General features: G+C 39.0%; 1 protein-coding gene across 1 annotated transcript in view; it reads right to left on the bottom strand.

Annotated features, from left to right (window-relative positions):
- The window catches only part of LOC308396365 (voltage-dependent T-type calcium channel subunit alpha-1I-like), a 168,836-nt gene that overhangs the window by 131,787 nt on the left and 10,335 nt on the right, over positions 1-26,714 (bottom strand). The window contains exon 3 of the mRNA XM_080881602.1: positions 7,515-7,612. Within this exon, the coding sequence (XP_080737728.1) occupies positions 7,515-7,612 (98 nt within the window). The remainder of the gene's footprint in view (positions 1-7,514; positions 7,613-26,714) is intronic.

Genomic DNA, 26,714 nt, shown 5'->3' with positions numbered 1-26,714 from the left:
GTGTAAAAGCATTTCAGTTCTGCTGAGCCAAATAAGACAGGTCAGGGTGAAGAAGTGACAGCCAAAGAAAAGCTTACCACAAAACGGAGAAGTTATGACAAATCAGACTATAAGGCAAAAAGAAAGTGCAGCTTTATGGTTTCATGGACAAAAGAATTTCTGTGGCTGCGATATGACGAGCTAAATAACCAGGGCTGCACATAAGTGGTCCGCAGGTGCGCATTCGCTGTCAAAATAAAAAACACGCACAAGGGTTAGGGTTAAATTTAAAAACTGTACTTTTGAGTTAAAATATATATTTATAATTTTAATAAATGACAAATTAAAAATGAATTTTGTGTATCGTTGCACCCCTAATATATATATATATATATATATATATATATATATATATATATAGGCTGAGTTTGGTTTTTTGATGTCAATAATTGATGATATGCGGGTACTGAATTCTTCAAAAATTCAAGCATTCTCCTCTCGACCAGACAACAAGGTGTCTGATAAGACGTTTCTTTTTTTTAAAATAAAGTGTTTACTTTGGCCTTTGTAATTAATGACTTTAGCTACCCCTGAAAAATGCTATTTAAATGAAGTTACTATAAGTACATTCTAGCTGCAGTCAAACTAAAATCAGAGAACCTGATTTTCTTTGAGCAAATTGAAACAGACGCCCCATTTCAGATTGATTAAGTCTGTTTGAAGTTGCTAGAAGCTTAAAACACTGCAATATCAAATCAGGCACCCTAATGTGAATATATTAACATTTAAAACAGTTAATTAAAAGGAAAAGAGGAGAATGTGTCACATGTACAACGAGACATACAAAATAACAGCAATTCTAAATTAAAATAGTGGACTTGTTCTAGTCACACAAGTTTTGACTACACTGAAGGACCAGTGTTTCCTTCATAGTTTTAATGATTTGAATCAAATAGAATGTAAATGAAAAGGGAACAACATAGAATACCCTGATGGCCGTTACCCTGGCAGCTAATACGATGTCTCCCAGAGGTGTTGAGGGTAATGTAGTAAACAGGCCCAGTCCTTTAAGCTGTGACCAGTGGGAACCCGACATGGATAATTTCCATTAGCGCCATTAAGTGACTCCTCTGTTCAGTTCTCACATCGTCCTCCGAGAGTGTCCGCTTAGTTACTATGTGCCTGAAAGTGTGTGTACACAAGTGCTTAGTGGCTTTGTGTTGGTTGCACTTTTGCGACATGTACTGCCTGCACAACATATGCATTTACTGGTGTGTCTGCACTCATAAAGCCAACAATGTGGAGCGAAGAGCTTTCCAGTAAATAGTCTTTATTCAAAGCACAGAACTGCATCTTTATCATCCAACAAATAAAAAGGAGTCAAATAACTGGCTTTTGGCAGCCGATGCTGGCACTGTTACAACCTGGCCTTCTCACTCGTTGGATAGTGTTGCTGTGCTTGACAAAATAACTTGGTGCTTTAATGTTAATGTTGACAATTGTGTTGCCAATACTTGAGCATTAATAGATCTATTCAATCTACTGAAAATATGCTGTGCTTTCAACATCTAATTGTTTTTATAAAAAAGGGAACTGAAAAACATAATAAAGAGTTAGGGAAAGGCTGAAATTATGCTGGAAGCATTTATGTGTGGTAACAAAAATATTAACTTGCTGATGTTAGTTAAAGTCTATGTGTACAAAGACCAAGCACATTTGTGCCAATTAGAAGAAAACGCAAAGTTCCCCTGAGGCTGATAGAAATTCCCCTTTGAAAGTAATATGAGTTCCTCCATATTGGTTGTAGCTATGAAAAGTAGTAGATCTAACATAAGGAGCTGGGAAAGAAAAACATCTGGACTTGGTGTAGGTAACAATCAGCTAAGGTTTCGGGAGAACCCACTGTGAAATCTAGCCCCACCCTATCATGTGATTTACTGAGGTCAGATGGCCCAGGATGTGAGTGGGCGTTAAGGCGTCTGGGAAGGGATCTCAACACTGGATTATAGATGGCAAACAGTTGGTGTCGCAAACCACCACGTCTGTTCAAAGATGGTCGTTCACAGTGGACATAGATGGCTTCTTTCACTCTTCTTTCAAATCATCTGTCTTCTCTGTACAGAAATGTGAACACTGGTGTCCTCGAAGGAGTGACCTTTGTCTTTTAGATGAAGATGGACAGCCGGGTCTTGTCCTGGTCGACGTGGCTCTTCTATGTGCCATGCGTTTATGAAGTGGCTGTTTGGTAGAGGTGTAGAGGTGATTTAGAGGTCTGAGCATTCCTTGTTACACTGTACAGCATACACTATGTTGTTAAGTTTGTGTTTGGGAGTTTTTTCTTTGGGATGAACCAGTTTTTGTCTGAAAGAAGGAAACTTAAAGAAATTCAGACACTTTTCTTTCCAGCTCCTTGGATTACAATGACCCGGGTGACTGAGAACCTTCACAGACACAGATCTATCCTTGCACATATAATCAAAAGTTAATATAAAATGTTTAGCCACAGAAAAACTAGTAATATATATTCTATCTTCTGATTTGCTGTCTGGATAGCAGCCAACTCCTAAAGTCGCCCGCTGTCCACTGACCACTTCTTGTCTTATCTAATGACATATAGAGCTCTGAAGTCAAATGTGGATTATTAAACATTAGTTAGTTCTAAGGTCACCATTTTGACCTTAGAACTGAAGAAGCTTCTCGGATGAGAGGTGAAACATCTTCAAGCAACTTAAAGAAGTCCAGACGCTTTTCTTTGCAAGCTCCTTTGACTACGATGACCTGGATGACTGAGAACCTTCACAGACATATAATAAAAATGGAGATTTTTTCCACCTTTATAAACAGTAAAATGCAATCACATTCAAATATTTTCCCCAAAATGAAATTATTATAATTTATAAATGATTATACATTTTGACCCATCCAAACGCAGACATAAGACATGTTATTGTGCAGGTTTCAGACTGAGCTATTGGGATATTATTTACCTCCCTGTTTGCTTAATTCTACCTGCCGAAGAAATGCAGACTTTGTAGAAAACATTTTACATTATAATTTTTGAAAATGAGTGGGTTGGTAATGTTGTTTCTTCTCTTTTTCTATGTAATCACCTCCCTTTTCTCATGTTATCTTCCCCTCTCCAGGTGCCTGTCTTCCACGTCCCTTGCCTCCTTTTTATCTCTATTCTTCCAGCGACTCCCTCCATCGCTCGCACTTCCACAGCTGTATCTATCATCATAATAGCCTGCTCATCTGAGTCCCCCCACATCTCTCCTCTCATCATCCCTCTCTTCCTCTCGTCCATCTTTGACTATCCTTTATGGAGCTGGATAATCCCCTCTTCCCTCCTTCATTTATCTCTCTTGCTGCCTTTTTTGTCCTCTCCTCTCACCTGCCTGTCTTTCTTTCCTATCCTTGCTTAACCCAGATGCAGTGTTCTTATTGAAATGGTGGAGAATAAACCACAAGAAGAGCATCAATCCGATGTGAGGGGATTTATTTTTCTGACATCCTCTACATTGTATAAAGTGTCGGGTGACTTTTCTATACCGCCTCTTTTCTTTTTGTGTCCAAACTAGACATTTCACCATGAAAGAACCAATTTGCTTTTTTTTTGTTTTTATTTTATTTTTATTTTGTTTTGGAGTGACAGAGAGGAAGAAGCTCAGTGAACAGAAAAGTCCCCTCTGCTCACAGAAATGTCAGATTACAGCTGCAAACATGGTTTAGACTTCAGTGACTCATCATTGTTTGTGTTCCCTGCCAACAGAGCAAAAAACGCATTCACGGGCAAATTAAGTCCACCCTGCACAAACAGACTGCTAGCCATTAAGGGATGCAATGAAAGTTCAGAACACAAACTTTGGTAAACCAAAACTTCAAGCTTGGAACTTTATGTGTCATTTTAAGACATTTAATTTGTTGGGCGGAAGTGCAAAGTTGACAACTTTTTTGAAACAACAAGTTCTTCCACATAAAAACTGTATTTTTAGTGTCAGTGACTCATAACATCCACCATGTCTATAAATCTAAAAAACTGAGATAGAACTGACAAAGACTTTGGCTGTGGTTAATATTTTAAAAGGAAAAGTAATGTGGATTGATGGATGGAAGAAAAAGTGACATGTATGAAGAAGCTTCATTGCATGACTGTGCACAGCCGGCGCAGACACCAACGTTGATTAAAAAGAAGAATCATTGTGTTCTGACACACGTCTGAGTCATTTCTGGTAGAATACAGTGTTCTCTGAGTTGACGTCTCTGTTGGAAGAACAACAGTGTTGTCAGCAGCTCCCAAAACTCTTAAAAATTGCCTGCTGGGACTGTGCTTTGGGTAAGGTTTGTTTAGGTCAGGAACAACTTGATTGTAGGTCGGGAAAAATGGTTTAGTTTATAATTTACAATTTTGCAAAGGTCAGGGACTTTCATTTTCAGGACTTCAATAATAACAATATAATTATAGTCAGGAAATCATCACACTTCAAATGGATTTTACACAATAGTTCATTTTGTTGTTAGTGAGCTAACACTAGTTATGGACTCACTAATACAGTTTCTCTGAAAACACAGAGAGTATTACTTGCAAAGGCCAACCAAGTGAGGTAGTTTGCCTTAGAGACCCACTCTCTAAGAGCGCATCCTGAAATTATTTTTCTTTCTAACTTTTCTTTGGTCCCTTTTTAGCAACCTCTATATTAGATTTATGGTTGTTTTGTTTTCTTATTTTTGATTTCCATTTCCTTTTCATTCTATTTGGAATAGCCTTATTCAGTCTTATTCTATAAGAAAAGTCAACATCCATCCATCCATCCATCTATGTCTCGGGACTAAAGTCAACATAAAATTTGGAAAATCTGGAAGATCCCCAAAGCAGGGTCATTAAAATTAAGCCATGACCTCAAACATCTTCTAATTCCAACATGGAGAGAAAGTTGTAACACACATAAATAACAGAGTAGTTGTGATAATGTTGTTCCTGCTGTGAAACGTTTTTAAAAGAGATCACAGAATCTGTTTTTTCTGTCAACGTTGACGCGTTAACTTTGATTAATCCGGCGTCACGATTGACGCAATTCAAATTTTTAACGCAGTGGAAACATCAGGAGTGCAGAATGGACAAACTTTGAACAAGCTACCCGACATGAATTGACAGGGACATTTCACGGATTTTGAGTCATTTTGTGCTTCAGATGGGTTAATTGCATTGGAAATTTTAATCGCGTTAATCGTGACAATGCATTAATCCACGTTAAAGCGTTAACATTGACAGCCTTAGATTTTTCACTGACATTTCTGTCATTTCATGTTTCAGTTTAACAAAGGTGGTTATTGTGCAATCCCAGGGTTTTCCAATGCTTCCAAAGACATGCAAGGACAAGACATACTTCTGCTTTTGGAGAAAGGGAGGTATAAATGATGGAAAAGAATAGACAGTACATGACAGGAGGCAAGAAGAGCGGAAGGAGCAGGAGGAAGGGGAATGACTGAGATCTGAGACGGGATCTCGCTCTACTGACTGAGGAGGAGGAAACTGACTGAACATTGTGATAAAGGAAGAGCTCAGAGCAGAAACATGACAGAGAGATCACAGAAAAAAGAAGATAAAAAGAAAATAATGGGATATTTAAGAACTCCTTTTACCTCAAGTGATATAGTAAGACAGACAAAAGGACAAAGAGAGAGGGAGGATGGAGAAAGACATCAAACAACTATAGTCATAACTAAAAATGAGTGGCAATGACTTATTCATGTTCATGTATATTAGGTGACAAATATAGAAATCAACATACATTCTCTGTAACAAACCAAGATGGTTACACCTGCTTTTACTAAAGAAAAAAAACCCAAATTGCATGGTTTGTGTTGCAGATTTATGAGCAGTGGGAGGTTTAGCAATTACAAAGGAAGCAGAACAACATTAACTTCAAGCACCAGCATATCTGACTTAGAGAGTACTCATAGCTTCTGAAAATGATTGCCTGCTAGGCACAATTTAGACACAGAAGCAACCGGCAGCAAACTGATTACTCTCATCAAGAAGGACTAAGCAGCACTTTTGGAGTCAAAGTGACAAGGTTAGTAACTCAAAATACTTCAGTGATGTCTGGTGATTTCCTGACAGGTTGGGTTGCTGAGGACTTTGACTGGGAGGGGGATTAGCACAGCTGAGTGTGGATGAAATTACTTTTTAGGATTTTAAATAGCCATGCACACTTGGTGTCCTCGGGAATCTAATTCCATACAGGATGAAAGCACTTACAGGCAGATATTATTATGCTGTCCAATAGCTAAACAAAGATGAAACATGACCCCAACCTCCTTTTGGAATCGTCTCTTCTATTTCGTTGCTTTATGCAGTTGTCCAAATCTGTTTCAAAATGCACGAGGCATCTTCTCAAAGGTAGTACATCAAGGCCCGGCTGCGTAGACAACAGGTAAACGATCCAAATGGCACAGTTACATCCAAGACACTGAGGCATTTGGCTGGTTTGTGTTGTATATATGGGGCCACAGTTGCAGTTTTGTTGCTCTCATGTAGCTCATTTGCTCCAGAATGAAGAATGGTGTGGCACGTGTTCAGCGCTGCAGGATTTGGTGTGTGCGACGAACGCACCCACCCAGAAGCTGTGTTTTATTTAAACATTCAGGGCAGCTTTTTAGCTGGAAATCTACAGTGAATGATGAACGAACAATGAAGTGGAGGTCGCATGGCAAAACAAACTAATGAGTGATAACCGAAGAAAGAGTGGGTTTCAAATCAAAGTACAGTATGTGATAGCTTCCCTTAAGCTTTTATAAATATCTGTGCCACAAACCTTGGGGACCATGTACACCGACAGTGTTATATAGAGAGTTTTCCCTACCATCACCTTGTTGGTGCTCTTGTTGCCTTTTAGGGCAATTTAACTGATTTGTATGGCAAATGCCGTGACCTGTTGTGAAATACAGCCAATCCAACAAGTCTGTGCTCCAGTTGTGGTGACTCACATCCTAGTATCATTATTAGTCTTACAACCAAATAACAGGTACCTGCTTTAATGTGTTGAATATACACGGGTACAGTTTATGGATGCCTGCTAACCTTAGCGGATAACTTTACTCTCAAATCTAAATATAACCACTATGGCCAGCTGGAGTGGGATCCAACCATACATCTCCTTTTTCATGTCATGTCATGTTTTTTTGAAAGCTATTGACTGGTAAAAATTAATTGTTGCCCTAATCAATGTAGCTAATAAATAGTAAATAGCTTGTTCTCCCAAACATGTTCCCTGTTAAGGTATTTTTGGCTCAGTGACTCATGTTTAACACTTTCCAGCTACTGGGCAGCCTTCTTCACCAGGCAGCTGTCCATGGTGCTGAATAAGAGCCACAGATGGCAAAACATGAATGGATGTCATCCTACAATTTGTTTGTTTCAAGAGTGAAATGAGTAGTTGAAGAGAAGAGGTGTGAGAGCTTTTTGTGTAAAATAGTGATGGAGATGCAGCCATGGCTGCCTATCATGTGTTCACAGTCTATAGGACTCGACTTACTTGGCACCCTGTTAATTGCTTTGAGTGGCCGCAGCACCCTCACTGTTCTGATGGCCGTGAAGTTGACGTTCTGCAGGTCCAGAGAGTACTCAACCATCCTGGAAAATGGGGAAAAAAAGCATCCAAATTAAACACACACTAAAAATCCACACTACAACATTCCCAAAACAGCTGCAGTTCTACAGCTGCAAGACCAACCGAAAAAAAAAAAAACAACCCAAAAAGTCTCTGATCCTCACAGAAAAGCAGTTTCATCTGAAATTCCAGCTAAAGTTGATTTAACCCTCCTGCCATCCTTTAAAAAATTCACACCCATCACCCTAGGGACCATTCTCAGCCACGCCATAAAAAGACCATATATCCATATTTTATTCCACTTTAAATTAGCCAACCTTGTAAAACTACTTCTCCCTGAAATATTCATGTAAAGTTTTAATTATATTTTCGTTGTTTTAACCCTTCAAATCCCAGTGTTATTACATGAGCGCCCTGTGTTATAAGCCCCAAAAACCAAAAAACGAAACTAAATATTTCCACAAAAAACCAGTTGAAGTAATATGTGATTGTCATTATAAGTAGGCCTTTAGATGGACCAAAGATTGGCACCAACATACATTTTGACCTGCCATTATTTTTTTTGCATTTTTTTTGCAATTTAAAAATTAAAACTTCAAGGCCCTGAGTCTTCATTGACATCCAAGAAAAGAAGAAAAAATAAAATCATATGATGATAATTTGGGGTTGAAAAATAGCGTTTATAATGGAAGTCAATGGGCAGAAAATGGTCCCCAGGGTGATGGGTGTGGGGATTTCTGCTGCTCAGCCATTTTAGGCTGATTTAAGGAATTCACACTGGAATATTAACATTGACAGGTAAAAACTATCCTGTGGCAAGTTTGTTTATATTCCACTGAACACAGTGGAAATGGCAGCCATTTAACACATAGCAGTGGCACAAAAAGGTCCCAAGAAGGCAGGAGGGTTAATGTTCTCCTCCTTTCAGGGCTTTTAATATTAAAAAAGCCTAAACAGAAGATTGTTCACATCCTCGCACAGCTGGACACCTGCTGTGCGGAGCCTAATATGAATTAATGAGCTGGAACATGTGTATCTAATAATGGAAGACATTTAAAGAAAGAACGGGGTCAGTGGAATACTGTAACATTATCTTAACTGTGTTGGAAATTACAAAACAGACATTCATTAGTTTGCAGACGAACATTAATAATAATAATGAATGTAGGAGTCTTTATACATTTTTTTTAAACATGGAGAGGTTGCAGAGTCCTGCTCCAGCAGTAAAAAACAGACTTTTTTGTGTTTTTTTGACTGAGATGGAGAAAGATGTTAAGCCACGGCTGAAAACCTTCAGCATCCCTGGAAACTGGTTACACCTTTTAGCACACATAGCGAATGCATCAAAGTGCATACCGGTTGGTTGGCAGGTGTACACAAGCATGAAGTGCGCGAGATTAAACGTGCAACCACCAGAGATGAAAGCGGAGCCTGGCGAGGGAGCAAAGACTGGAGGTGGAGGGAGTAAACAGGCTTGAAGTTAAACTAGGTATGGCATAAAAGAGACAGAGAAAGGTGAAGAAAAGATCGAGAATTTTGCTATTTCACCTGGTCCTAACAAATTCATCACTTGGAAAATATATTTTTGCCTGAGGAATGGAGTGTGTGGGGGTGGGGGGCAGAGGACGGAAAGCAAGAGAAACAGCCAGAGATGGCAGGGGTGAAAAAAACGTGAGAAAGTGACGGATAGGTCAGAAACCAATGTGAGGAAAGCACCAAGGGTTGATTAAGTGCATTATAATGAAGGCAATAAAGCAAGATTGAGAGAGGAAGAAAGAGAGAGCCTGAGGGTTTTATCAAGTGTTTGAGATAATTACAACGCTGGGAACAGAGAGGCAGGGAGAAGAGAGCAATATGCATACACCTGACTGAACAGAAGGAAGCTGCTCTTTGGCTGAGAAAGGGTTGGGGTGGGGGGGTGGACTCTTATCAAGACGCAGGAGAGCGTGGTAAAAGAAACTAAGGCAAGTTTCAGGTATTTGACACAAATATTCTGCTCCTGCTAAGATATTCAAGCTCCGTGATAACATGCTCGTTTCAAGGATAAGCCAGAGAGCCTAGCAGGTGCTTTCTCAAGTGATTAAAGAGCCAGATTACATTTTTCACTTTCGACCTCTCGACCTGCACACCTGGAGGAGAGCCTTTAACGCACGACTGTGCAATAACCGGAAAACTGACGGTAGTGCAGGAATGTAGTGATGCTCCAGAGGGAGTGTCCCAGTTTGAAATGTTTGCGAGGTCTTAAAGTTGGAAAATTCAAACAAGTTTCAAACTGTAATGATCTAACCTGGATGTCAAAGTCCTGCCGGGATTAGAGAACTGTAAGCGCTGCTGACTTCTATCAAATGTCGAGCTGGGGAAAATTATCATCATAAAGCCTGGAATGCTTGACCAGGTCAGAGCTTTCAAATTGACAAACTCAGCCCACAGTAGGTCAAAGGTGAACCTAGTGAGCAAAACAGTTTGTTTTATTCTTTGCGGTCCAGCGACAAAACTTGTCTCCGGTGTCCAAACCTCTGCCCACGCTTGATTGCATCCGTTAGGTACGAATCTAACCCGGTGAGCCGTGAAATATGAATCTCTCTTGTTGCTATTATATTACCATAACCTTGGCGGGTGACAGGTGGCGGCGGAGGACTGCTTCAGCTCCCTGCACAAATCAGGCAAAAATACTCTAGTAAAACACGCTGACCATGAAAATAACGGTCAGAGTTCACAAACTACTCAGAGACAAGCGCATCTATGTGGGACCACAGGCTGGTGATCCAATTTGTCAGGGGACTTTTCCGTGGGGGGAGTGGAGCAGAATAAACACTTGATCAAATCTTTATTTCAAAATATAACGCTAACAAACATAAAAAGAAACAAATCAGTGAAAGCCATCATATCCACACGGGGAAAAAATGCTGACCATTTCATATACACGTACAGGTGTAATTATTTAACTACACCTCTTCAGAGGTATTGCTTTTTAAAATATGTCATTATATACAAGTATCAGTTTTTAACACCCTGCTTTACATGTTATAAATGATTTATGTTGTGCATTTTTTCAGACCCTCACACCACAGATTGCTAAGCACATACTCCTTGTTGTTGTCATTTAAATCTTACCAGATCCATAAATTTCAATGTTTTTCAGCTTGGAAATAAAGAGTCTATGTGCTCCAGATGTCCAACCTTATTAACTACCTTATCTTTTTGTAATGTGTATAGTGGCTGTAGTTTGCTTTTGTGTTGCCCCATATGGCAAAACCGCAATCTTTTCCTAACCCCATCCAATTATTCCAAAAAATAAATACATGAAAAACAAAAGTTAACAGAGGTTTCAAGGAAAAGCAAAAACTGAGTCTACTCCTCCTCAACAAAATACCCAAACAAAAACTGCCAAACTCATGTGCATTCGTTAAAAGTCTGGTGGATATATTCTGTTGCTGTTTATGAGAAAACAAAAAACCCTCTCACTTCTAGTAAGCATGGACGAAGGAACTACCCACTGGGAGGAGGTGGAGGCCACCTACCTGTGATCTGCATGGGACTGATAACAGCCATTCAGTGGGGGGATAAGGTCTGAACTGGGGGTTTTTGTTTTCTTTCAAGAAAATGATCAAAAATAATCGTCTGCACACTGTGGGCACATCCTAGCCTGCTGTTGTTGTTGTTGTGTGAGTGTATGGTAAGATGTACTCTAACAGTATGGCTAGCACCGAGTGGGAAAGAAGGGACAAAATGAACTGGACTTAGTGTTTCGTGTTGCTATTTTAATCACTGTGCTCCAGCGTGTTGATAAGGCATGAGTCTCAGTGTGTACATTGTGTGGGGTGTAGGGATGGGTACCGGTATCCGGTGCCATCATGGCACCGGTTCTGACATAAACGGTAGTAACCAGACCGAAAAGCGGCGCACATTTCGGTGCTTTATTTCAGTGCTGTTTTTTCCTGAGATGTCGTACACTTTGGATTCTAGCCAATCATTTTACCTTTCCGAGGATAGTAGGCGGGTCCAGGTACGTACGTTCTTTTAGAGCAGAGCTACAGATTAAAAACGCCCAAGGTGAAGCGGTCAAACTCTGTACTTCACAGCAAAAGATGCAAACTCAGCAGCCTGCAACAAGTGCTTTAAGATGATACTGTGCAAAGGAGGTAATTCCTCGAATCTGATGAAACACCTGGCAACACATAGCGTTTTTTTAAAAGCCGAGAAATGCATCGTATTTGATAGCTTGCTGCGAGACCTCACACCAAGCACATCTACTGCGGGTGGGTTGCCGGTTATCAGTTAGCAACATCCCCCAAAAACCCGAAGAGGAGAGTCCTGGCCCCTAGCCCTGCCAGTGTAGCAGCAGCAGCCGTTCTTTTCTGCGTGAGTAGCTTAATGTTGTTCGTGTGTAATTTACGTTGAGTAGGCTAACCACGTTATTACATTAATGCATGTAAGGTGAACTAGCAAACACCGTTGTAGTTCCATGCAGCTGTCTTCTTGTTTGATGGCAGATACTCCCTTCACCCTGGCCAAAAAGGCTAAAATGGCCAAAGAAAAAGTGGAAAACAGCTAAGGTTGATAAGCTGATATCAGATAAAACCTAAACGATACCTAACCCTAGTGGGGTGTGGGGGACATAATAGTGATCTGTCATTTTCCAGCAATTTTTTGCAGCAATTTCTGATAAGGCACACACATGTGGTTACACAAGAGAGAGAGATACAGGCAAACAATCGTACGTGTGCAACGAATGATACCCAGAGACAACAGACAATAGAAATTCACACACAGACACACACGTAAACATTATGCCTGTATACCCTAAGTTTTTCAACACTGAGCATTTGTATAGTCAGTCTGACACCCAAATAAAATCACACACACACACAGTCACACACTAAGTAGAGAAAATGCCCGGGGCAGACTCTTGGCTCTCGTAAAGCTGTGTTAAGTCATCAGACTGGGCCACACACTTCATTTGCACAATGAAACACACTCACGCATGCACACTCCTGAAGTATGTAGTTACATAAGCTGTGAATCCACATGCACTCTTATTCGTAGCACACACACACACACACACACACACACACACACACACACACACACACACACTGGCCGTCACTCTCTGACACACAAAACCTTTGCATACACTCACACAAGTCAAACTAAATTTAGTGTCTGTCTGTGTTTGAGTTAGGACCGCTCGCCAACCAAATAGCTTCATGAATATTTCAGTGGAGTAACTAGATTACTTTTGTTCCAAAGTGGCCTTGGATGGGGGAATGTGGATTTTTTTTAACTGAATCTTAAACACATTTCTTATTCCATTTTTCTGTGTTTTTTTGGTGTCTCTCTTCTCTTCAGAAACTTGCTCTGTCTCTGCTGTTTAAGTTAGCATTGGGGAATACTCTCTCAGGAGGCATCAGAGTGGAACAGTGGGAGTGATTTTCTTCAGGCTTTCCCTCTCGGTTGGAGGGGAAGTGTGAATATTGGAGATAATTTAAGAAGCACACGTTAGAACGCTACACAGCAATCAAGGATGATTTTAGGGTAATTTTGTGGTGTTAAGTAACAAGTCTTTAAAAACAGGACTGACCGTAACAACAGTACAGAGTTCATTCATCAATATTTAGAGTCCCAAGATATGAAACCTAAAAGGGTCAGGGTTTCTCCACTCAATACTTCTGTATATTGTTATCTACTATATTTAATTGCATAGTATTTGGATTTTAACAGCTTAGTTTTGTGTTTCACGTCAAATAAGACAAGTTGTACACTTGGGTGTTCTGACAGGACAAGTAAGCCAACACATGCTTGCTAAGTGAAATTTAAGCATTCTGTTCTTTGAGAGCATTTTGTCAAGCATTGCTTGTCTGTATGCATCTTGTAAGTGCCAATCTTTTGGGTTAGCTATTGTGTCTCAAAGCTAACTCACATGAATTGAATCCGATGAGCCAAGGTGTGAAAAAAGCTCTTAAGACTGACTGAATTCTGTATGAGTTGCTGCATTTTGTCAAAGTCTGCAATATATCGTGTACATGCAGGTAACCCTGCACGAGTCACATGTAGTATAGCAACTATGTTTCAGAGCTGTTTCCTTCATGGACATATATTACAGCACACCAGCATCAACAGCTGTTCAGCAACAGTTCTTTTTCCCCGCGTTACACTCATAAGAAACATGTATAAGCAGAACTCTATAATTAACTATAATTGGTGATTCAGGCAGTAGATAGCCTTGGACAGCAACAACGCAGCTCAACAGAAATTGTACATTTTAAGCCATTTCACTGAATGGCTTAAAATGTGGTCTAATAGGCAAGGATAAACTAATATGGCAATTACCGGAACATGCTAAATGTCTCATTTTATGCCAACAGTCCAGGCCAAACTCCTTCTGGGTAAGATGGCATCAATTATTAAAATGAGATTAATGGATGCAGTAGATTTTCAGTCCCAGAAGTGGTTTGCAAGTCAAAAAAGATAGAGGAGCGCACAGACGTGAGCACAAAACAGACACGGCCATTTACAAATGCTGTAATTTACTCCACTCTCTTTACCTTTTCCCTCCTGCCCTTTACTTTGATCCTTTCTGCTAACAATCCACCTTGTGAAGTCTCTCCTCAGTCTCTTCCTCTTGTGTCACTTAGTTTGTCTCTCCACTCCTCTTTGTTTGCTCTTCATCAGTTTTGTTCCATCGTCAGTGTGTGTGTATGTGCACTTTCTCGGTGCGCACGTTATTTTCCTTTCTCACATTCCCACAGTGTGCCATGTGGCGTCAGAGCTCTAATAAGCTACTGTTACATCTCAAGCAGAGTACAGATGCTCACGCACATGTCCGTATGTGTGTGTTATATGCTCAGACATGTGAATATCTTGTCAAAGATAAAAGCCAGCTGTCTGCTGAAGCTGTTTGCGGACACATTACCCATTTCTCACTGGTTTTTCCTTGTTTCTTCCAGTTAGACGTCTCACACGTTACATTTCGGGCAAAAACACTTAGTTGGCAAATCTAAAATTAGAAGCTAATGTCTTCGTTTAGCACAAGTTAGCATGTGTTGACTCAACCAAGTTTAACACCCTCTTACACTTCAGGATACAGTTAGCTTTACATATGTTTTTGGATCATTTGTACTTCTTTTGTAGAGTTGCCTGTTAAATCGGTAGATGTTAAATTGGGCAAACAAGGTGCGACTAAAGTGTCAACCGTCAGCTTTAGTTCAACAAAAGTGTTGCATTTAGTGAGGCCTGTTCACTCACTAAATCTGGCATTAAGTGGTGGACTTGCATTTTATATTACTTTTGCAAAGCAAATGAAACCATAACAAATGCATAAAATGGATTTGTGCAAAAAAAACAAACAAACAACAACTTCACAACATGTAGTCAAGTCAAGAAAAGTCCTGAGTAGGTGATGTATCACTGTCAAGTCCTTCAATTAATAAGCACCATCAAGAATTTAAATATAGAGGGTTTAGGCAGGTAGGCAGGAGGTTCATATTAGAGTTTGTCAGAAAACACCTAGAGCCAAAAACTGTCCAAAGACTTTCAAAAAGAGTCTTTAAAAGGAATGGATCATGATCTGAAGCATAAAAGACAGCAGGGTGAAGGCAATGATATGGCATGGTCATGTACACTGACAAAAAGGGATTGGTCAACTCTTGGATTTACGTAAGAATCTTGCGTGTATTTAACATAAGTGCCCCATGCTTTAAAGTTAAGTGTAACTATATAATGTAGAAACTACATGATATGCAGAGAGGCTAGATTAAATTGTTCATATCATGTTCGAGTGAAGTAAGTCAATAACTTTCTGCGACACTGCACGGGATTTCAGTCTCACGTGCTTTGGATCGTGGTTTCAGGAAGGCATCCATCTCAGTCAAGTCGAGCAGCCGCCTCTACTTTGTTTGGTATACAGAAAAAAGTAAATTGGGTGGTTGTTACATTAAAAAAGTCTAACTTGTAATTTAAACACAATAATTTCATGTTTCTATGAACGTAGTTAAATCATGAAGAATCTGTACGAAATTCAACAACTTAATTTGTTCTTGTTGAGATGACCTGATACAATCTAGTAAGAGTGGTTAGTTGCTGAACTCATGAAATTCACAAGATCGCACGAGATTTCAAACTGCAGGAAAATCAATGGAGTTATAAGAGGCAGACAACTACACACACACCAGGCGTATGCTATCGCTATTTATTGTGGTTTAACCTGTCAAGAACAAAAACGTACAAAAACGTACAAAAAAATTCAGCCTTGAAATCATAGCTTTCCTACTTTTGTTAAGTCTGGATTGGTGGTGTGGTGGTTAGTGCTGTTGCTTCACAGTAAGAAGATTCTGAGTTCAAATCCACTGTCTGGCTAGTTTGCACTTGGTTCTCTCTGGGCGTTCTGCTTTCTTCCCACAGTTAAAAGTCATGCAGTTGTTACAGTTAGGGTTAATTGGTGATTCTAAATTACCTGTCAATGTAAGTGCAAATGGTTGTTTGTGATAGACTTGTGAGCTTTCCAGGGTGTACCCTGCCTTGTAACCTATCACTTCAGGGTTATTTCCCAGCAACCAGGATAAAGATAGGGCGACGTTAGTTGTTGTAGATCCATTCAATTTTTATGGTAACCAGACTCTAGACTTTGTTGAACATTATGTAATATGAAGACACCAAGTAGTATTGGGGTAAAAGTTATTGAATAGTGTTGAAATAAAATGACAAAATTGTGAAGGATTAAAATATTCCAAGAGCTCAACTTACTTCATCTAAACATGTTTCAATCGCGTTTTATGAACACAAAATGCACAGGTTTACTGAATATGAAAAAGTTGTGTTGAGTTTCTGCCAAAGCAAAACATTTGTGTGCAACCAATGTCCACTATTGAATCAAGTAAATCCAACATGGCCTTTTTTTCAGTGTATGGCTGCCCATGTAAGCAGGTCATTAGAGTTTATTGACGGCAGGATGCTGTCTGAAGTGTACAGACTGACACTCTCTGCTCAGATTCATCCAAATGCTGCAAAGCCGATCAGACAGCACGTCACAGTGGAAATATATAATGACCCAAAGCATGCTGCAAAAGCAGCCCACGAGTTTCTCAAGGCAAAGAAATGTTTTTTTCTTAAATCAGCCATCTGATCTCTACCGTGTAGAGCTTGCTTTTCAGTTACTGAAGAGAAAACTGAAGGCAGGGAGAGCCACAAACAAGCAACAACTGAAGGCCTGGCAGAGTATCTCAAGGAAGGAAACACAACATCGGGTGAAATCGGGTGACCTAGACTCTATTGATTACAAAAATATTCATCCAAGTATTAAAAATAATCCTTATAGGATAGGGCTGTGGCCCCCCCACACTCCCTAGCAGATCGTTACATGGAGAAACCTTTGGAATACAAGCGCGCTGATCCACACAGGTATGCACACGGGTGTTCACTGCTCGTAGACCCAAATTACACCTTTCTTGGCTGCTACTTCGAAGCACATCTATCCTGCGTGCTGCACAACAACATTGAATATTTAGTATTTACTGCTGTTTACACTTAGCTAGATTAATGCGATGGTGTTGTGTTTAGTATGTTGCTTTGTTTTTGTTTTTTTTGTCTTTTTTGCTTGTTTTCTATTCCTCTCTCAACAGGTGATCCAGGAGATTTTTATTTCTTTTCTCCCCCCCTTTCTCACTGTCCCTCTCCCCTTCTGTTTTCCCTTTCCTTCCTCTTTCTTTCTCCCTTTCCTATCCCTCACTCATGTCTGTCCCGTCTGTAACATCTGAAAATAAAATATAATAAATAATAAAAACAAAGATCGACCAAATGGACCAATATGGCAATGCCACGATGATCCATTTGGCAAAGTAAATCCATTGGGTATCCTTGTTGGTCTTCAGACAACAATTCTGATGGCTAAAGAACCAAATGGGACAGGCAGAAAAAAAAAAAATCCTTATACTTAAAATTAAGTTAATTTGTCCAATTACAATTCAACCTGTGAAAATGGAGGATTTTGTGTTGAAATCATTAGAACTGTGAAACGATTAATGCAACACTTTTGTTAAACCCCTTGGATTAAAGCTTAAGGTTTGCACCTCAGTTACATCTTGTTTGATTTAAAATCCACTGTGGTGCTGCACAGAGGCAAAACTACTGTCAATGTGCACAGAGTCATTGACCTGGTTCTGTATATTTTGCTTCTTAGTACCAGTTGACTGAAAAGCTGTGCACAGGTTTGTTCTCACTTTACACTCAACCCCACAAAGACTTGTGCAAACATGGGTCACTCGAAATGCATGAAATATATGATACTTATGGATTTAAATATGTCAGTCCAGAAGCAGTAATATGGAAGTAAAGTCAACTGTAAAGCATAAACTACAAATATATTAATGATATGCTATCAGCTCTGAACATACATATGTCTGTTTAGAGAGTTGATGCTCTGTGATACAAGATTCACACGATTCATTTACTGTACTCTTTGTGTCAAAAGCTATTGAGGATCATTAGCTCACTAATCACATGAGTCATTTCCAAATTAAACTAATTACAGTATACTGATCTGACGACACCTGTAGCACCAGCTGTGCAGTGTTAATGTGAAAGTGCCTGATTAAAATACGTATAGAGCAGTACCCCTGTTTGTACACTGAAAAGATTGCACATGTACTGAATTAGTATGTCAGGTCACATCATATGACATTATTTGATGTTAATTTGAGCTTGTGTCATTCTCTTTGTGCGCTTTTCTTAGTCTATTATATGATTGGTACAAAATAGAAGCTGCAATGTATACTTTGTGTTAAAAAATAAATAAGAAATAGCTGCTTTTGTTTCTTAATTCTTTAAAAAAAACACTTTTATTGACTAATGGCTGCAACTAGGTAATAGTGCTAAGTAAATGAGAGCTTTGACTCTTAAGTTATAGGACCATGCTGTGGGTTTTTTCCAGTACATTCTCATTCTATGGGATATTTGGAATTCATGCTATGATATGCTGGGTCTGTGGCAACAGTGATACAGTTTTTACTCAGAGTAAGAGCATTTCGAATGAAAATTCCAACCATATTTCAAAAAAAAAAAAAAATGTTGTGTCAATAAAAACAGAAAAAACATTTTCTTCACAACAGAACACAGAACTAAATAAAATCCTTAAACTGAGAAAATGTTCAATTCTAGGAAACAATAAAGCACGGCTCGAAAAAGATTTCCATGTTCTACTGTGAATAAAATATGGGTTTAGAAAATTCACAAAACAATCATTTTACAACATTCTGAGTAGTTTCAGGGACCAACTCTAATACTGTTGGTACCTAAAGCTAACCAAGTCATTTATGGTGTCTAAACTTTATGAACTAGTTTTTGGTGCCTGAAATCCTTTTGGGTGTTTAAGTCTCTCATTCAGCTGTTCGCCTTCACCCCTTTGGCTTTGGGGTGTCTCATCAAAGTCCCACCTAGTCCTTGATAGTTTTCAGAAGGTCAAGTTTAAAGCAAGATCATACATTATACATTACATACCTCCTTATACTAGCTATATCTTAGCGAAGCAAGCTAAAGATGCTAAATAAATGAATGTATAGTTTCTGTAACAAGTGACTGTTCACCCCATGTTTGAGTCCCACCATAGAAATACTAGTTATTTCTCTGCAGAGCATGAAGACAGATTCAGTAAAGAGGAATAGACTGTTTCACAGGTTTGGCAAAGCCTTGATTATATTATCATATGTTCATGAGCATGAACAGAGTAACTAGATTATTTTTGCTCCTCAGCAGCCTTCAATTTAGAAATAGAAACATTCTGATTACCCTGAAATCAAACTGATATCAAAGAGAAATGATTGATTTTGAACTTAGTTATATTAATGTTAATTAGAACAACCATCACCAAAGTAAAACTTTCAGTTAGCTTACCTGCATGAATACAGCAACAACAACAATAATAATAACAATCAACTGGTCTTGTTTATTGCGACAGTTCATTGGCAAAACTGTTCCTGCGTCACTTCATGTAATCCCAGACTGACTCCATGATGTGGAGATAAGGCCTCTGCGGGGGACAGGCCATCTGTCGCAGCACTTCTTGATGCTGAACAAAGTTCTTCATGACTCTAGCTCTATGTTTGGGGTCATGCTGCAGAAAGGATTTGGGATTAGACGCCTCCCTGATGATACTGTGTGGTGGAAAAGAATCTAAACATCTAAAGCTGCTCAAGCTTGCACACTGTATCGGGTAAATATAATGTAGGAAGCAAACATATTGATAATACAGATAAAAGTGATTTGAGTTTTAATGATTATCGTGAATCTCTTTCCATCGGTGTGAGCTGTATCAACACTAAAACATAAATAAATAACAGTGCACTGGCAAAATCACTCACAATGTCTCAAAAGAGACATGGCATAAAGTTTAAAGCATAGACCCATCTTCCAAACTCAACATATCCCAGACTGGTAGATGTCTGCAATGAGTTTTATCTGATTAATGGAACCTCACAACCCAACAGCTTTTTTCTTTATACTTGCTGGTTTTTCTATTACTAAGCCACCTGACTCATGTTTGCATCAATAGAAATATCCTTGTGAGAAGAAATGAACAACAACAAAAAGCACAAATAGATGAATGAGTATCTCTCTGCAGCACTTTCACTTTGAAATTCTTTCAACAACACTGAACGCTATACCTTTGCCAGTCTTTAGATTTACTGATGGATTGTTGTACTAGAAGAATAGATGCTTGCTTCCTTGGGTGACATGATGTTCCATCACATCATAAAGTTTTTATTGTGTTTATGTAACTGTAAACCCAGGAAAAAAAAAAGCTAAGTCATTTTTAAGAGAGAAAAGTTAACAGTGGACAGCTCATATTTCAGTCAAACGAGAGGGCGAACATGTGATATATATGGCATGACTATATGTATAAATATAGTCATGTCAATGTAAATAAGAATCAATTATGGCCTCCCATCTGCTGTGCTTACCAGTGTACGGTTTGCCACCTTTCAGTGTATGTCACGGGGGAGACGGCTGATGTATAATGCAAACATACGCTTGTTACACAGTTTCTAAATCTACTGCGTACAAAACAAAGCTTTACATATTTGTAATATGTGAAGTGTGAGAAACAGATGGCAAGACCAAAGAATGGGAAACTTTGTTTAGACAAGTATAATCTGACCATCGTGACACAGCTGTCACTGTAGATGGAGGCTGATGCAAGTATCTCAGGAGCTCCTTCAACTAAAACCAACCACTAAACCATACAAACAACAGCAAATATGTTGCCTAGATGTAAGTGTTATTATGTTAGACAGACATACATTTTATTGACTATATGAAATAGCTATGTTGTACAGATTCCTTTCACAGTATGGTGGTTATGAGACGTCTCTAAACTGCAACAGGTAGGAAACACAAAATCCAGCCTTGGGGCCTCACAAGCTCATTCAGCTCGGTTTGTCCACTATATGGACAAAAGTATTGTGCCACACCTCCTAATCTTTGAATTTAGGTGTTTTCATCCAATTGCATAACTGCATAAAATCAAGCACATAGCCATGCACCGTGCCAGGAAAGGGTCTACCGAATTTGACTGGTAGTATATTAGGATGCAACTCAGGTTGTGAAAATTCTTCCCCGTTAGATATTCCACCATTAACTGTTAGTGGTGCTATTGGCAAGGAACCACCACAACTCAGGAAAAGTCCAGTGTAAGTGAAGCATCAGACCACATAAAGTTATAGAAACTAATCTTCCAGTTCTACCTTAAAGACCAGACAAACTCTAAGCAGTTTGGCAGTCAGTTGGAACATAGGCTCATTAAAACTTCTGGGGCTAATGTCTTAGCAAGTGAAAGTGTGCAGCTTTTTACATCAGGAGATAATCATGCAAACATCTGTAGCTTGAGCAACAGTCACACTACTAAGCAATTAGCAAACTGATGACTTGACAGGAGCATTTCAACTAAGTTTGGAACAACAGTCAAGTAAACCTGCAAGAGCCTGAGAAACATAATGTACATTCCTTGTTGTCATTCCTCTGATGGGTTTTAAAGAAATGCTTTTAAAGTGTAAAATGTGTAAATTTATGAACCCTGACATTTAGCTTTGATATCTCTTCTTTTTCCCTTGTCGTATCCTCAAAACACAGCATGTTTTTACCTCCTGTCATGCTTCCTTGGCTGACTGCTAGAGACAGATAGAGGACATGGGGCTGAGAGACTAAATGTATCCTGAGAGAGGAGGTACAAAGCTCAGCCTGCGTTCACCGATAACCTCTCTAACATTATCCCTAAAAACACATTATCGCAGAAGGATACGCTCACACTGAAGCATACACTTCACCTCTTACATGGGCCGCGATGGAGAAAATTACAGCTTTAGTAATCCAGTTACATTTAAAGCAGAAATCTAAACAATTTTGGTTAGAAACTCCAGCTTGATTAATGAGGGCTAGGTTGAGGAGGAGAGAAATTATTTTACACTTAAACCACACACTCAATTCCTTAACCTGTCAACTGCTAACATCAACTAAACCTGGAAAGGACCCAATCTAGCTCAGCCGAATCAGTCAATACACTCAAATCACAATCATGATCAGTCTGACATTTGTGAGGTGTGCACCCAGCTTTAGTTTTCTACAGACAAACACATTCCTCATGTGAGTGAAAAAAAGCTTTAATGCTGAACAATAGACACGAGACAGATGCCATTAAGTCAGTAAAGACAACCTTGTATAATGCCAATGCTAATGCATTCATTTGCTTTAGTGTGTATTTCTTTTATTCTCTCAAACGCTCACTGTCCACTCTGCTTTAGGCAAATGGAATAATGCAGCGTTGCAACGAATTAGGATCAGCGTCACTCATTGGAAGAAATTTTATTACTGCCACCAAGAGCCAAGCTATGTTTTATCACCAAACTTAAGATCTGAGATTTGAGTAAAAACAATGCAGGGAACCACACTTGACATGAGCAAAGCGAGAACACAGTACAACTCAACAAGGAACAAAGACGACTTGAGGCTTTAAATAGATATAGAAAGTAATTAGGTATAGATGACACACTAGAGTGGAAAGACGGAGCCGAAACTAATAAATTAACTTTTAAAGGAATTGAAACCAAACACAAGACAAAAAAGATGGAAAAAGATAACCTAATGCAAGTAACTGACAGAGTTGGGGACTTGACAAAACACAAAAGGATGCTGGGAAAGCTAGACTACAACGCAAGGGATCAAAATAGAAACACTAAACTCACATTACACAGTAGCAGAAAAACAAGAAACAAGAACACTGAACAACAAAACCTGTCAGGTATAAACTATAAAACACTATACAGCATACATGAAGAAGAAAAAGTGCCAAATAAACTCCAATAAACTCAGAATTTAACAGCAGAGAACAAAAATCTCCATGATGGCAATTGATTTATTTTTTCTGGTTTCAGAGATAAATTTAGGTTTCATCTGCATAGCAATGAAAATGAAAACTACTGCCTAAGGGAAGTATGTATTCGATAATCCATGACTAACGTTTATGTGTGAAAAAGACTCCCACTCCCACAAATCTATCAGGCCACGACATCATAACCTTCACCAGTACTATTTCTGCACTGTCCTGGCTAAAACTCTTCAAATAAACCATTCCTCTAATCAGCAAGCCTAATCAGAATAAACACAATGTGCCAGATTTAGCTACTAGCTAATTTTCTTCTCCTGTCTCTCAGCAGATAGACTGAAAAATAAAATACAGTGCTCTTAATACGCAGACTTCCATCACCACTTCAGCTCTGCCAGGCCTCAAAGAATAAGGATGAATGGAAAAATGACTAAAAACCAACGCTAGCTTCATAAACTTCACTGTATTCAGCACTATTATATACAGTAATAGGTTTTAAATGTGACATAGTAGGAGTGAAAGAAGAGGCATCACTGCATGCATGTGCACAAATCAATCTATTATCAATTTGCCCTTCAAAGCCTGCCAACTGGTTTTCACAAGTGAAGAAAGGTTTGCAAGCTTAACTTTAGACACTTTTAAGAGTCGATTTTGTGTTTGAGGAGCTTATTCTTTAGCTTTATATCAATGTACAGAACATTTCCTCATAAAAATACATCTTTTACACAAGATGATTGCCTGCAGCCTTTCACATCACTAATGGAGGCATGTAGTTGGAGCAAGGGGTTATTAAAGAGAGTTTATAAAAAGGCAACTTTTGGACTAATTTTGGCATCTACCAAATCCAAGAGCAGTCAACACACAAAAACATGCAGTTCGAACAATATTCCCTCACTAACTGTGTGCAGGGTTCAGCTCTACAGGCAAGCTAAGCTGAGCCTGGTGTGAGCCTCACACTGCTCCTAATCCCTTCCCTGCAGCTCGCCTACTGTTTGTGTTTGCAGTAAACTAGTTCCCAGGGGTGCAACGTTTTATCATGTCCCCCCTCCTCCTTGTCGCTAAGCACGCTGCATGTGGTGGACGCACGACTAGGGAGTAATTGGTGATGATGGCAGTATCTCTTCCATACCATGCATGCATGAACATTGCGGGCTGATGCAAAGAAATGATGATGAGGCATTGTGTGCTGATTTTTTGGATTTGAGGAAAAAAGGACTAGATCAAATATTAAAAGGAAGCTCAATGGTGGAAGCAGAATCTTCTGTAGCCTCAGGGCCAGTGACTGTAAAGCTGGAAAATCTGGAGAAACTATTTCAGTGAAACCGAATGAAAAATTGGCCCCATTCTCTGAAAGTGAAAATCAAAAAAGGAGAGGATGAATGCAGAGGAAATTAAAAAGCCACAAAAGGAAACTTTATGGCAGAAAGCTACAATTTGACTGAATTTAGCAATTTAAAGTATTAGTGAGCATGATATCTTCAATTATTTGTAAAAAAAATACTTACAATTCCTATAATAGTGTAACTAAAGTACATTAAGTAAGTAGGAAGACTGGCATGCATTAGTAATAGGAACTTTCAACGATATAAGCATGGATTCCAACACAAAGAGAATCAACTTTTTTGTTGTTTTGTACAAATCTTTTGTATTTTGGATTATTTGCTCTTTGGATTATTAATTTTTTGAGAAAGACTATTAAAAAATAAAGACGGTCACACAAAAAATAATTTGGGACCCACAGAAACACAAAAATATAATAAAGGCAGTGGGTATAGGTACAGGTTATTTAGTTTTAAACGTGAACTATTGTTTTCAAGCTGGTCTGTACTCATTGTAACATTTTGAGAAGCTTGTCAAAGTATGACTAACAGGTACAGTTACTCATAATGGAGCTGACAAACTGATGGAACCCATTTTACAAAAGTGATGTGAAGCAGAAACTTTTAACAGGACTCCATGCGGTCCTGGGAAAAACCAAGTACAGCCCATGATTCAGTAACTTGTAGAAGCACTTCCTCAGCAATAAGTTGAAATAATCCTGCCCTGTAAGACTTTGTAAGTCTCTCACATCGTTATGCAAGAATTATGGCCCACTGGCGGCCATTCATTTATTCGCAGATCTCTTAAGGTCCCACCAAATCATTTTAGTCCAGCTGAGATTTGTACTTTGACTGGGTCACAGGAACCTTGATTCTTCCTTTTTTGTTTCAAACAGTTTGTTGTTTGTTTGCTGTTTCGTCACATTCGGCACCAGGGTGCATTGTGAGGCCTGAATGCTTCAGATCAGCAAAGTGCCAAGATTTCTGATCACACTTAATCACGTGCAGCTGTTAGGGGCACCTAGCTGTTATATACCTTTGTGAAAACTTCCTATTTAGTGACTGGATCTACTGAAGTTAGGACTTTTAGAGTTTTGAGTCTGCATCCTTAATTATATAGCATTGGCACCGTGTGAATACTGTAATTTAGAATGTACCACCCTGTGGACAGGAAAGTGTAATTAAGCATACTTCAATGTTCTGTGGCCAGTGGTGCCAAAAATACAGACATTCTTTATCAGAATCAGAATGCTACTTTATTAATCTTTAAGGAAATGATGTGGCTTCATTTAAGTAGAAGTGCAGATACCTGTGTTTGAAATACTCAACTAAAAGTTGAAGTGCTAATGCAGTGTCTTTACTCAAGTAAATGTTAAAAAGTACAGGCTATGAAATGTAATCTTAGTAAGAAACTAAAAAGTACTCATTGAAGTACAAGTCTATACCTACATTGTAGAGGGTTAGGATTAGACTCTGCAGTTGGGGAATCCCTACGACTAATCGTGGAGAAAAGAATCACAACTCACAATCATTTCTAATGTGACTGCTGCTCTTTGTGGATTACACAGTGAAATTCAGCAGGAAGCAGATGTTTCAGAGCTCCTTTGTTGATTGCCTCTAAACGCAGTGGCCCTAACTTACAGACAACAGCACGGTTCCAGCTAATTTAACCGGTTAGTATAAACGCTAAGTTCTTGGTTTTTGGAACAAGAACACAGACTAATGTTAATACAATCTGTCAATGTCTACAAAGTCATTGATTTTAACATATTTCAGCACTGTGAGTGTTGTGTTTCTATTCATTCCACTCCCTAAAAACATTGGTCACCCAGATACGTGATTGTGTTTTTGTTGGTCAGCAACAAGGATGTCAAATCTAGTTTTGATGTTTGGACATTCTCCATCCTTAAGGCATCTGTCAAAAGCTTAAGGTTTGTGGATGCAAGATGTTTTTACACAGGTGTCACCAGAAAACCTGTTTCTGTTTTTGAATGGGAATGATCATGGAGGCAGTATGCAGCAAACTAATGGTATATTTACAAATCCTGAGAACATAAAAATAATAGGATACAACTTAATTGCTTCAAACCATGTTAATTACTTTAATTCTTACGTGCTAAGTGATAGCGTGGCACTCCAGCTTTGGAAACGTTCTTCTAGCCAAAGCTTATTTTACTCCTTATTCTGCCATGAACTCTAATTTCTTGCCTTCCACTCGCACTGCCAGTGAAACTGCGAGTCTGAGAGACTCCAATGTTAGGCTCCAATATTATTATTCCTGAAATCTGGGAGAATGATGCACTAATAAACATCGTATGTCGTGTCTTTTGTTTCCTTTTTGTGATAAAATGTCCAGTATTTATCGATTTTTAGTATAGTTTCCTGGCCTAGTTTTTATTTTAATGTATTTTTTTTAAATACTAAGCCATGCTGGGTAAA

The sequence above is a fragment of the Rhamphochromis sp. 'chilingali' genome (assembly GCF_963969265.1).
Source record: "Rhamphochromis sp. 'chilingali' genome assembly, chromosome: 4".
In the NCBI taxonomy this organism is placed as follows: domain Eukaryota; kingdom Metazoa; phylum Chordata; class Actinopteri; order Cichliformes; family Cichlidae; genus Rhamphochromis; species Rhamphochromis sp. 'chilingali'.
The sequence above is the reverse complement of the archived record's forward strand: the minus strand, read 5'-3'. Positions and strand labels throughout refer to the sequence as shown.